Consider the following 12,888-nt stretch of genomic DNA (forward strand, 5'->3'; position numbering starts at 1 on the left):
TAGAACATGTAAGCACTGCAGATTACATGATGGTCATTACTTCCGAACAGCACTGAGGCCATGGGTTTGACTGCCACCATGGCCCTACTGTGTGCAGTTTTCATATTCTCCCCGTGCTTATGTGGGATTCCTCCGTTTCCTCCCAAAAAGCAAAAAATATATTTGTATAGTAGGTTAATTGGCTCCAAACAAGCAATTAATCCTAGTCTGTAAGCGTGTGCATGGTCGGATTTACAGTAGACTAGGCGGGCCAAGTGGTTCTTATCTGCCGTAAAATTCTATTATGCTAAGTCTTCAGTAGCGGACCTCAGTACTAGAAAAAGGCAAATCCATTTAAGCTGGAAGTCCTATTGAATATTTAAATAAGTGTAGACTGGTAAGTAAGCATGAAGTGGTCTGTGAGGCAGGAAATGTGTGCACAGAAAAACATGTGTCCCCATAGATTACAGCATTATTGAATGGAATTCCGTTAAAAGGTTCCAGATATTGTCACATGTGGATCTGAAAGGTATTTTGCATACAGAAGAATTTTATACTTCTTCATCATTAATTTGAAACATTGTGACAAGGCTCAGCGAGCCTCATTAATGTAGCTTTCACATCACACTTTTAAAACGGTATATTGCCGTTTTTTTGCCTTTTAAAACGTTTAAGGCTGCAGTGTGAAAGTGTCATAGTTGAAATACCATTTAAAGTTAACTGGTATTTCAACACGTTTAAAAAGCAGAGTCCTACCCGTTTTAAAGCCAATTCAGAGCCGTTTTTTGTGCTGTCTGAATGGCACTGAAATGGTATTTAGTAAAAAATAAAGGTTAGAGCACTGTGATAGGCTGTCCCTTGTCTTGTGTCCCTTCCCTGAACCAGGAAATAAGCTGTGGGTAGAAACGTGTTCAGAGGTTAAACGGCTTGACTGGTGATGTGAATGGAACTTAAACGGTATTTTTAAATGGTAATCTGCTGCAATATGAACACTAGACCCGTTTAAAATACCATTTAAAATTACAGTTTTTCAAAACGTTTCAAAATGTTTTATGTGATGTGAAAGCTACATTAAATGGTAAAGAATATATACTTCTGCCACGAGTTCATCCATACATCACTACAGTGCAATATTAGACCATCCTTTTATAGAAACAGAAAATGTCTGGCACAATCTAGAAAGTGCAGTAAAAATGAAAGCACAAGCAGTGCCGTAAATAATGCGGAATATGGACTATCTGGAAAGGGTTTTCAAGTGAAATATTAGAAAACAAACCCCAAATAATGGTACGCTGTAAGAAGAGATTTATCTCCCCAGTACATAGCTGTAAACATTAATACCTTTTTACTTTCTTCCATTTCATGTTCAAACATTGCACTGAACACTGGGGAACGAGCTGCAAGAGAGGAAAGGCATGGTCAGGAATTCACTCTTCTTAGGGAGAGGAAAGCAAAGATGGAAGTAATTATTGAAAACATTACCTGCAAGAATAGATTTATGAGCTTTAAATTCCTGACCTCCTACATATAAGCTGCAGTCTGTAAACCTTGTGGTTTCCCACAGATAACCCAGGTCTTCTGCGAGGCGGCACTCTGGGACTTTCAGATTGTTTGTATTGGACTGTCCTGATATGTTCACTGAATCTTGAACCACACTCACCTAAGTAAATAGAAAATTTAGAAATTATTTGTATGTGTAACCATTAAACTGCATTAACGCCGCTCTTAACTATTCTCCCAATTAAGATTACGCTGCTTTATATTTCAATTTGCTGGAGTAATTCTTGACAGTAAAAGGAAGGATGACTGAAATTATCTGTCGAAATCTCCAACACACACATTTTGGCCAATTAAATAGGCTAGTAATATGTGACCCTTCCATAGCAACATCTGATCTTGAAAACAAACAATGCTGTTCTGAGTTTCCATGGTTACCAATGTTGCTTAGCTATTAACAGACTATTGAACATAGCAAGTGTGCTTCAAGGTTTTCAATATTGCTCAACACCTTCCACATTCTGCTGTCATCTTTTAATCCAGAGACTGTAAAGCCTTACTAATGGATATTGCCTTGTGTAAACAGGCCCCGATGGTAGAGTTCCATGGTCTGGTGATAACAGGTGGAGAATAAGGGATGCAGTTACAATCCCGGCGGTCGGGATCCCGGCGTTCAGAATCCGGACGCCGGAATCCCGACCGCCGAAATGCCGACACTTTCTCCCTCCGTGGGTGTCCACGACACCCCTGGAGGGAGAATAAATTAGTGTGCCGAGCGTAGCGAGGCACCGGGCCCGCTGCGTGGCGAGCGCAGCGAGCCCGCAGGGGGGGGGGGGGGGCGATCCACGTCCCCCCCTTGTCGGCATTTCGGCTATCGGGATTCCGGCGTCGGGATTCTGAACGCCGGGATCCCGACCGCCGGGATTCAATACTGAATCCGGAGAATAAATGTGGAGGTGATAAGTAACGACATTATTTTCAAAATGCTATAGTTGCATCCTTTATAGCAGGGGAATCTCTACGGCCCCCGTAGCCAGGTGTAATGGCCCAACCTCCCGCCTGACGGCTTGCACAGGCTTCAACGAAGGGGGAGTTATCACGAGAGGTTGGGATATCTTGTGAGAGATGTCTTCATCATCAGCAGCAGCCGGAGCTCAGCAGCAGCCGCAGCATGGGACGGGAGCATGGGATGGGTGCCAGCCGGTGCCAGGGATTTACATATGGCCCCCGAAGGTTTTTAACACACAGTAAATGGCCCCTGCAATGAAAAAGGTTCCCTAAACCTGTTTTATGTAATGCACAACCCAGTAAAAGTGGGAAAAACTTAAACTGGCAAGATAGACAACACGCATAGGTAAGGGCCAGGCGGTGGCTATGAAGCAATGCAAACTGGGTGAGAGTGGATTATATGATCACATTTACTTTCCTGCCCATAACACCATAAGAAAAAAAAAATAGAAACACAAATGAGAACTGACACCATACATAATAATACAGCTATGTATTCCAATATTCACCAAATGGAATAAAGCGCTATATAAAAATTTCACAAACATCTGTTTTTGTTTTTTATTGAAGCAAATCTTTTAATGACATCCTGCAGATTACCAAAATTACCAATTGGTTAGGCCATTAAGCGGAAGCTGAGCAGTCGGTTCAGATTGTGTTCATTCCGAGAGCAGACAGTTGCTTCATCCTCTTTGTCAGCCACATAATTGTATTCATAACAAATTCATTGAACAGCTCATTTAACTTGTCTAAATGGAAATAGGATGTGCTATATTTGCGCCATGTGGTCTCAAGGGCCGCATATCAATTATTCCCTTGCACACAATAATATCATATAATTAAGTTGCAATCTTGCCAATTTTACACATTTCCAGGAGACACAGATCAAAGGAAGTATATTAGCAGTTAACGCATTCGTAAACTAGGAGAGCTAGCAATCAAACTATGCTAGCGCTGATAAGGTGTGAAGATGTGCTTAGCAGCTGATCCCAGGGCTGTGACCTTCTGCACATGACTGCTTTATGAAACTTAAATTGCTTTGTTAACAACGGGCAGAACGGTGTCCTCGCAGACCTTTACCCAGGAAACACAACTAGGCAATTACAATCACATAACATGCTGTATTAAGGCAAGACAAACAGTGTTTCTGCTTTAACCTGTTCATAGCTAGCAAGGAGGAAGGTGTTATTAGTAACTCAGGGAGTGTTTGATGTCTCCCCGCCTGCAATCATTTCTTGTGATCGATAGTCTACACTATTTTGTGAACCTTGGATAAAGGGCATTAAGACAAAAATATAATTTTTATGTATCTGTATTGTAAATGTTCCATTTCTAGCAATGGGAAATCTGTTAGCTGGTAAATATGGCAGTGTTAAGTATGAGGATTGTATTAATATGAACATCAGAGAGAGACAGAAGGACAGAGAACCTTCCAACCTCTACTAAAGTTCATCAATCAACACACTGCAATGAATGACCTAATCTACCAACACCTGCAGACTGCACATCCTGACTCTGAGCTCCCTGTCTACCTAAATGCTGCTCAAACTATTAACCATTTCAGTGTTCCAGATTCCTCATCAGTTCTCTCTGCACTGTATATGTCCCTCTACACCCGATTCTCACATCACTTACCCTAACTTTATTTATTTTTATTCTCTCCATTTTGACACTATCTTTTTGAGGTACACTATTGTACAGGAGCCGTGGTTACTCGATCCTGTGCTATACCTATTCACTCTGCATGCTTTCTGCCCCTAGCAGGGTGTGTTGTGGCATGGGCTACAGTGCAGGGCTAGTAGGGGTCAAGGGTGCAGATAGAGGGGGAGAAGAGGATAGGAGGAGGGAGAGGACTACTCTATCCATCCACTCTCTCTACCTGCTGCCTTATGTCCTGACCATCCCTGCCATGCTCACTTCTTGCCTTCAGGTCTCCTTACCTGCACCTCATGTCACCTGTTTCTCTTCATCTCCCTCTAGACCAGTGGTAGCCAACCCTAGCCCTCGAGAGCTACCAACAGTTCACATTTTTCAGACAACCTAGCTGATGCATAGCTGCACTCATTAATCACTGACACATTTTAAGAGATACACAGATGGAGCTAATTAGCTCACTTGTGATTCTGTGAGGAGACCTGCAAAACATGCACTGTTGGTAGCTCTCGAGGACAAGGGTTGGCTACCCCAGCTCTAGACTGTAAGCTCCTTGGAGCAGGGACCTCTTCCCTCCTGTTCTCACAGCACTCTTCTTGCATTTCAATTACAGCTCTCTTACTCACCTGCAATCCATACCTGCATCTATTCTCATTCACTTCCCTACATCTCAGCTGTATTGTGTACTAAGAACTGTGCTGCTAATTGTTACTTGTGCTCTGTTCTAGTTCTTCTGTTGCTGTTATGTTTCGTTCTGTGTACCCTGCACTGTTCTAATGTGTGCATATGTAAGGCGCTGCGTACCACTTGTGGTGACTTATAAATAAAAATGTAATAATAATAATAATAATAATAATAATGTTAATTTCAGGCCAGAAGAGGGGAAAATAAAGAGATTCCCTTCCAAATAAAGGCTTCCAACATTTTTATATTGTGGTCTATATATCACTTCCAAAATACAAAAACCATAGCTGCACAATGCAATTAAAGTACTGGTCTTATGCCCTGCTTTTATGTATCTACAATACAATTTAAGTTTTACACAGGTAGGAGGCAAATTTAAATTGTGGTTTAAAATGTATCTACAGATTTGCTCAAATGCACCTACAGTATTGTCAAATGAAGACAAAATTGCACATTTAGTGCAACACAGACTTTGCTACTTATGCTGCTTTCAGACCGCATAACTGGCTTTGACCCTGTATTTGAAAACGTTTCCAAAAACGGGTCTGCCAGGTAAAACCCCTTTCACATCGCAACTCTTAAGCGGTATATTACCGTTTAAGTGCCGTTTTTTTGACACTGGCAGACCCGTTTTTGGAAACTTTCCAAATACAGGGTCAAAGCCAGTGCAGTGTTCTGCGCGACCCCCCCCCCCAGGGGTTAACATCGCCCCCCCCCCCCTAAAGTTAACATCACCTCCCCTCCCCCCCCCCGCGTGTTAACACCCCCCCCCCCGGGTTAACATCACCCCCCCCCCCCCCCCCCCCAATGTGTTGAAGAACCCCCCCTCCCCCCACTCCGTGCAGCCGGTACCTTCCGTTGCAGATCCCGGCATTACTGTATGGACGGAGGCACTTATGAAAAAAGTGTCTTTCTTAAAATGGCTGCCGCATAGGAAAAACAGTTTTAAAAAACTGTCTTTCGTATGGGGGCAGCCATTTTCCGAAAGTCACTTTTCTGGTGTCACCTGGTCTCCTGATGCCCACCGGGTTTGTCTTCAGAGGTATATCCGGTCCCAAGAAAGCATTGCACGGGTGCGCCAGTGATGTCATGTAGTGCCCAAGGATGCACAATGCATCCTTGGGACCGGGGATGCCTCTAAAGACATACCCAGTGGCCACCTTGGATGTCGGGAGATCCAGTATGAAAGATGGTGCGGGGGGGGCAAACCATAACATTGTCTATTATACCACAACCTTTTCTGCCCGGCTCCGGGCCACACCGGCATATGGTAAGTAAATATGCGGGGTGGCATGGGCATTTTTTTTTTATTAGGGAAGCCAATGCCGGGAATCGAGATTTTTTCAAACCCAAATCCCGGGATTGGAAAAAATGCCCCAGGAATGGCTTCCCTAATCAGAACGCTATGCAGTGTGAGATGCAGCTGCAACAATGTAGCACTTTATACTGTATACATTCAGAGACTCGGTTACACACAGATCTACAAGTGTCAAACAAAGTTATCCAGCACAAACCCCTGGTACATTCTAATTGCATTGCGTTGTGACTAATACCCGGTTCTCACTGCTAGGCAAATGCCCAGGTCTAGCATATCGACCCGGTAATTTGACATTTAACACAGGTTTTTTTTTCAATGTGAACGGTTCAACACATGTCGAAATTCCCAGGTCTCCAACCCTGCTTTTTACCTGGGTTGACCCGTTACCACTGCAAAAAAACCCGCGTTAAAAGGCAAATTACTGGGTAAAAATGATTCACCAGGGAATTTGCCTTAGCAGTGAGAAAGGAGTCCGTGTTGTTCACACTGGCAGTGTGAACATGGCATTAGAGGCATTTTTAAAAAAAAAAAAAGACGCCAGTGCTGGCAGAATGTCCCCTGCCTCACTGAGATGATGTATGAGTACACCTATAGGTCACATGTAAGTGTACATCTAATTTACTACATAAGCATAATAGATCGGTATATGGTCATTAGGTAGACATACATTAGGTTTGACCACTGAAAATCGACTGGCCTTAGGTCGACACAGAAAAATGGACGATATGCCTAAGGTCAACAGGGTCAAAAGGGCAACACAGGCATTAGGTTGACATTCTTAAAGCAAGTTAGACCCAAGTTAATCCTGGGTTGTCACCTTCACCCATGTCACCTCCGAGTCTGCTGTGTTGTGTCGCTCCCTTGGGACAGAAGCATAGGCGAATCTAGGGGGTGGTCCGGGGACCACCCATTAGCCCATTTTGTAGCTGAGGGAAGGGGCTTTCCAATGAGCCCAGCCCCGTGTCTCTAGCCCCCTGGAAACCGGAGATACGACCAGGCAAAGCTGGAACGTTTTCCCTATAGAATAACATGGGACCCACTAATTCCGACCCCCACCCAGTTCAATGGCTGCCAGTTCCCCCTTCGGCATCACTGAAGCTCGAGGTTGATCTCAGTCGAACCCAAATCGCTGGGCCTTCAATCTGATACCAGGCTGGATCCATATGGGTTAATTGGTTCCAGGGATATTGAGGTTAAACCGTTTTTTTTTTTTTTCATTTCTTAAATGTAATTTCATGACTATTTATGTTTTTTGAGGGCAGATTTCTCTGGAACCAAACAGCCCAGTTTTACGGGACCAAAATCATTCAAAGCCAACTCAAAAGTTCTTCAATATGATACTGGTCTCATGTAAATGGGTCAGTTGGTTCCGAAGATATAGCTGGTTGGTTAAAGGGGGGTAGGGAGAGGGGAGTGGTTGTCTCTCACCCTCACACCAGAAAATGCAGGGACTAGGCTGGTGTGTAAGGGGTCAGCCTGGGAATGTCCCTGCATGATCCTGGGACCATATTCCCGGGAAAATCCCTGCATTTTCTATTGTAAAAGGGGTATTATTTCAAACAGCCGTGACCTGCAATGCTCTGAATATAGCCGGGCAGCCCCCTGCTCTCTGCCCAGCTGTCAGTGACTGTCACCCCTGCAGTTTCCGTTCCAATTCTTCTCCACGCTTTCACCTCAGCCCGCCCCCCCTTTAATCATGTGCGGCATCATGTGTAATGGGTACTATGGTGTGCGGCATCATGTGTAATGGGTACTATGGTGTGCGGCATCATGTGTAATGGGTACTATGGTGTGCGGCATCATGTGTAATGGGTACTATGGTGCCATCAAGTAAAAACCCCCTAGCAATGAGCACGTAGGTAAGCAGCACTTATGTGGCAAATATGTAATGGGCATTATGGTTTGTTATATAGTATGCAATGGGCATCATGATGTGTGGCACAATGTGTAATGGGCATTATGGTGTGTGGCCTTATGTGTAATTAAATTACGGCGTGTGGCTTTATGTGTAATGGGTATTACGGAGTTTGCTAAAATGTGTAATGGGCATTACTGTGTATGGTCTAAAGTGTAATACCACACCCCTTTTTGTGATGCCACGCCTCCCTCCCATGAGGCCACGCCCCCTTTTTGCTACCCCGCGCAAAGGTTCCCCTGCTGTTATGTCTACATCTGGGACCACCCATTACCATAATTCTAGATTCGCCTATGGACAGAAGACACAGCCAAACAGCAGCTTAGCAAGGAAACTCGTATTGTAGCTATCAGTCCGAATGTTATCTGGGTCGCTTGCGTGTTTGACCCTGGCCATGATCAGGGCTGAAGTCTTGGAACACGCTACCCAGGATGACCCTTTCACACCAAACCAGAACACGGGTAGCTCTGGCAAAATCTCAGGTCAGAGGTTCTTTGTTACAAGGATTATAAACTGTACAATTAACTGTAGTTAATTAGTTATCTTGCCAGACCTCCCATGGTACAGAGAGACATCCTGTCCAGTGGGGAGGAGTAGTGGTAACAACACAGTGTACATTGCTGGCAATTCGGCATAGTATGGTGTACAAGACATTGCTGCTTATCACCATGATGTGTGTGACAAAACTACAAACTGGATGGACATGTCCCTGAGCGGCACACTGCACCAATTGCACCATCCTTAATGTCCCATCAAGCCCATAGTCGTGTGGGTATATCAAGTAATGAAATAACATTTATGCTTAATATTTGTGAAACACAACATCTTAATTATTTCATTATAATGACATTGAAAAGTTACAAGGAAAGCTAACTGTTTAAACTGAGTAGTATCAGCAAGAACCAAACTGCAGATCATTTAATAGCAGAGCGGCAAAACAAAACTTCACCCACCTCACAGAACATTTAATAGCAGAGCGGCAAAACAAAACTTCACCCACCTCACAGAACAGCGTAAGTTTATCATCTGGTAAAAGACCATTTGCTTCGTCAAGTAAAAAATCCCGTCGGATAAACTTCTTAAAGCCCCAGTCTTTGCCTTGCACAAACCGGTAAGCTCGCTGACTCTCTGTTTAAGGTATAGAAAACAAATTAGATACAAAAGAGGCACTCAGAAACAAACAATAAAAGGCATATTTAATACTATAAAATGCCGTCATTGCGGCCAATTCATTTAGGATTAGTTTGCGGCACTGTAAGCTAGTGGAGTGCTTTATTTATATTTTTGAAATTACATGTCTCTTTTTTTACTGCTGCACAGATGCTATTGTGTAACTATGGTAACGGTGCACTGACGAATCACACGCTGCGGCACGATGACGTCATCTCTGTAGCGACACTGCCGAGCGGGTGGGCAGTCCCGCTGCGGAGAGCCGCATTCACTTCTGGTGTGCTTCACTATAAAGGTATGTTATTGTATTGTCTATTTGTTGTACACTTTAAAAAAAGTTTAATTAACTGAAACATTGCTGACTAATCCCGAATTGTGTCATTATTTAACCTCTGGAGTGCCGCACCACTGCTGTTCTATCTTTATATAAAATCCCACAGCATGGCACTCTGGGAGTTTGCATGGAAAGCAATTTATTTAGCACAACAGTTTCGGGGACTTTCTTACAAATCAAGCACTGACAGAGGATAGTTGTGTAACATTTTGACCTATTATGACCTTTATCAAGACAATACAATTGTCAATTTGGTTCCTGAGTGACGGCCACTTGCAGAGGTTAGAAAATAAGATAGATAGATAGAGATAGATAGAGATAGGAATTCATTAGCAAATATCTTGTTTCCACTTCATTTATCTGCATGGTTAGAATTGTCAACTGTCACAGTTATTACTTAACTAAAGAAAAATATAACTACTGGATTTGACCTGGAAAGCAGTAAACAATGAAGGATAGTAGCAGTGTTGTCATGAACAATTCATATTTAAAAGCACAGACATGATATAGTATTTTCTTTAAAGTCATTTAAACTGAATGGCTCTTATTATTTCTACATATCATATCTAGCCTCCTAGTCAGTTCTGTAGTCGTAGTGCAGGAGAACAGGGCTCTGACACTATTTGGGAGGCACAATGTGGCACACAAGATTATCCGCTGGGCTCATTCGCACTGGAATTTTGCATCAAACATAAAATACACTTTACAGGCATTTTGCTAATGCTTTCTGTACACCCTTCCCCGTAACAAAATATTCCATTGTTACAAAACATATCTGAAATACTTACAAATAGGTGGGACTGGCCATCACTATCTAAATTCTACATCCTTGGGGTGAGTTGGGTTTATCCTTACTATACAGGTTAGACCATGCGTATCTAACCTGCGGCCCTCCAGCTGTTATGAAACTACACATTCCAGCATGCCTTGCCATAGGAATGCCTTACATTCCCTAATAGCAAAACTGCGGCAAGGCATGATGGGACCTGTAGTTTTACAACAGCTGGAGGACCACAGGTTGGACATGCCTGGATTAGAGAATCAGAAATAGATTAGGAAACCTGCTAAATTTTTAAAAGCAGCATTAACAGTTTAGAAGTCAACTGTGGGAAGAACCTCATAATAAAACCATTCCTTTTATTTTAATGTGCTTTTCAGGCAAAAGCTAGCAGATAGAAACTGCATAAAACAGAAGAGAGGCATTTGTAAAATGCCTATAAATGCTCTTTTATAATCCCATGTAATCTACTAGTAGCACGCATTAAAAGCATGGCAAATGAGGTGTTCTTTATGCTAAATTGTGTAACTGTTAAAGTTTTGGAATAGAACATAGATAATGACACTTATTTGTGCTGCTTTTGGAAATTACTATTAATACTATAAAAAGCAAATCAGTGTAAACAGAAATCTCTAAGTTTCCTGAGGCATATATATCCATAGGCCTGTCATACTCAGCTGATGATTGATTATACAAGCAGCCAGACAAACTGGATAGGGGAGAGCAGGCGGCAGAGAGAAAATGCAGCAACAAAATATCAGAGTAAAAACAAAACAAATACATAAAAGTAGTGTTGAACGATTTTCAGGTTCTTTCAGTGAATGAACAGGTAAGGTGGAGACAAGCAGAGCCACATGACTAGATTATAAAACATGCATAACACAGACGTACATATGTAAAAATACAAAACCATTAATACAAATGACAGTAGGCAATCTAAAAAGGAGATACAGTTGTTACCCAGGTGTGTCGCGCAGTTTTTAGGCAGAGAAGAAATACAGTGCTCCTCAAATTTTAACCAAAGAGGAGTACAGTATATCCTTAACACTATTTAAAATTAGGAAGTGATTCAGAGGTAGATTGAGGTAAACCATCGGGCACAAGTTTCCCTCTGATGGTGTAATGGTTAGCATTACTGCCTCACAGCGCTGAGGTCATGGGTTTGATTCCCACCATGGCCCTTACAGTGCTGAGTTTGTAAATTCTCCCCGTGCTTGCGTGGGTTTCCTCCGGGTACTCCGGTTTCCCCCCACAACCCAAAAATATACTGGTAAATTAATTGGATCCCAACAAAATTAACCCTAGAATGTCTGTGTGCGTGTACATGTGGTAGGGAATATAGAGTGTAAGCTCCACTGGGGCAGGGACTGATGTGAATGTTCATAATATTCTCTATAAAGCTTTGCAGAATGTGTGTGTGCGCGCTATATAAAGAACTGGTTATAAATAACAAACAAACGTGTCGCAATGATTATTGCATAGTGATGTAAATTGAAATGAGACGCAAGCAATTTAGATTCTGATGGTGTGTTTCTGGTGGTAACTGGGGTAGTGTTGCAAGTGCGTCAGGGTCAGCGACTGCACTGACACCAGCGGCCATGTTCAGCCGCAGAGTCCGCAATGTCTGATGGTGCTATCGGCAGTACTGCATGTTTCTGTAGGGTGCCCATTACCCACAGCATTACCATAAAGATGCTGATGATGAAAATGCACCTCAGAATCACCCCCTTATTGGCAATACACCATATTAACTTCAAACGTCACCATGGGCATATCTACTCATATGCCCATAGGACAGCTACAGAAGACGACGCCTGGGTTCAGGATAGGGAGGAGGGTGAGTCCATAAATATATGGGTGTACAGCTCTAACTAATGATTTAAAAAAAAAAGCTGTGGCAGAACAATGCAAAATACATGTTATCATCATAAAGAAATAAATATTTATTTATTACCAGTTTCGGTACTTGTTTCCTAGCACGGCGCCCAAGATTTCCATCTTATGGCATCTTATGCCATATAGCCGCATGCGATACATGCAATGCCATTTTTAATTGTATAAGCACCCTAATGGGTGCTTACAATGTTAAATGCACCCCCAATACGATTTTTAATTGTATAAGCACCCTAATGGGTGATTACAATGTTAAATGCACCCCCACGCCACCCCCAATATCAACGCGAACCCGAAGCGCAGACTGGCATATGTGCTGTGTACCACTCTGCATATACCAGAGTTGCATATGCTTTGTTCTAGAGCATGTGCAGTGCAAAAAGATACACTCTGCAGCAGACCCAGAATATTTGCAATTAACTATAATAAACAAAGCTACAGTATATGCAGCAAAGCTAATTAGGTCTGTAAGATAATAGCAATGACCCTCCTCATACTGCATAACCTCTGTGTAACATTTACTGGAGGTAACTGTATACTGTGCAAACAGCGTAGGCAGCATTGAATGTAAAAGGAACAATAGGCATACAAAGCTTTTTGGATACACAAAATATTACATAACACCAGTGAGAATCAAACAAAGATCAGGGTTTTTTGTA

At 42.6% G+C, this 12,888-nt stretch overlaps 1 protein-coding gene across 1 annotated transcript in view; it reads right to left on the reverse strand.

Moving 5' to 3' along the window:
• Positions 1-12,888, reverse strand: part of SPOPL (speckle type BTB/POZ protein like) — a 38,653-nt gene that overhangs the window by 17,271 nt on the left and 8,494 nt on the right. The window contains exons 4-6 of the mRNA XM_083153874.1: positions 9,055-9,182; positions 1,462-1,639; positions 1,321-1,376 (exon numbers count right to left, since the gene is read on the reverse strand). Of these exons, the coding sequence (XP_083010000.1) occupies positions 1,321-1,376; positions 1,462-1,639; positions 9,055-9,182 (362 nt within the window). The remainder of the gene's footprint in view (positions 1-1,320; positions 1,377-1,461; positions 1,640-9,054; positions 9,183-12,888) is intronic.

This window comes from Crinia signifera, chromosome 7, assembly GCF_055691185.1.
Source record: "Crinia signifera chromosome 7, ASM5569118v1, whole genome shotgun sequence".
Lineage (NCBI taxonomy): Eukaryota > Metazoa > Chordata > Amphibia > Anura > Myobatrachidae > Crinia > Crinia signifera.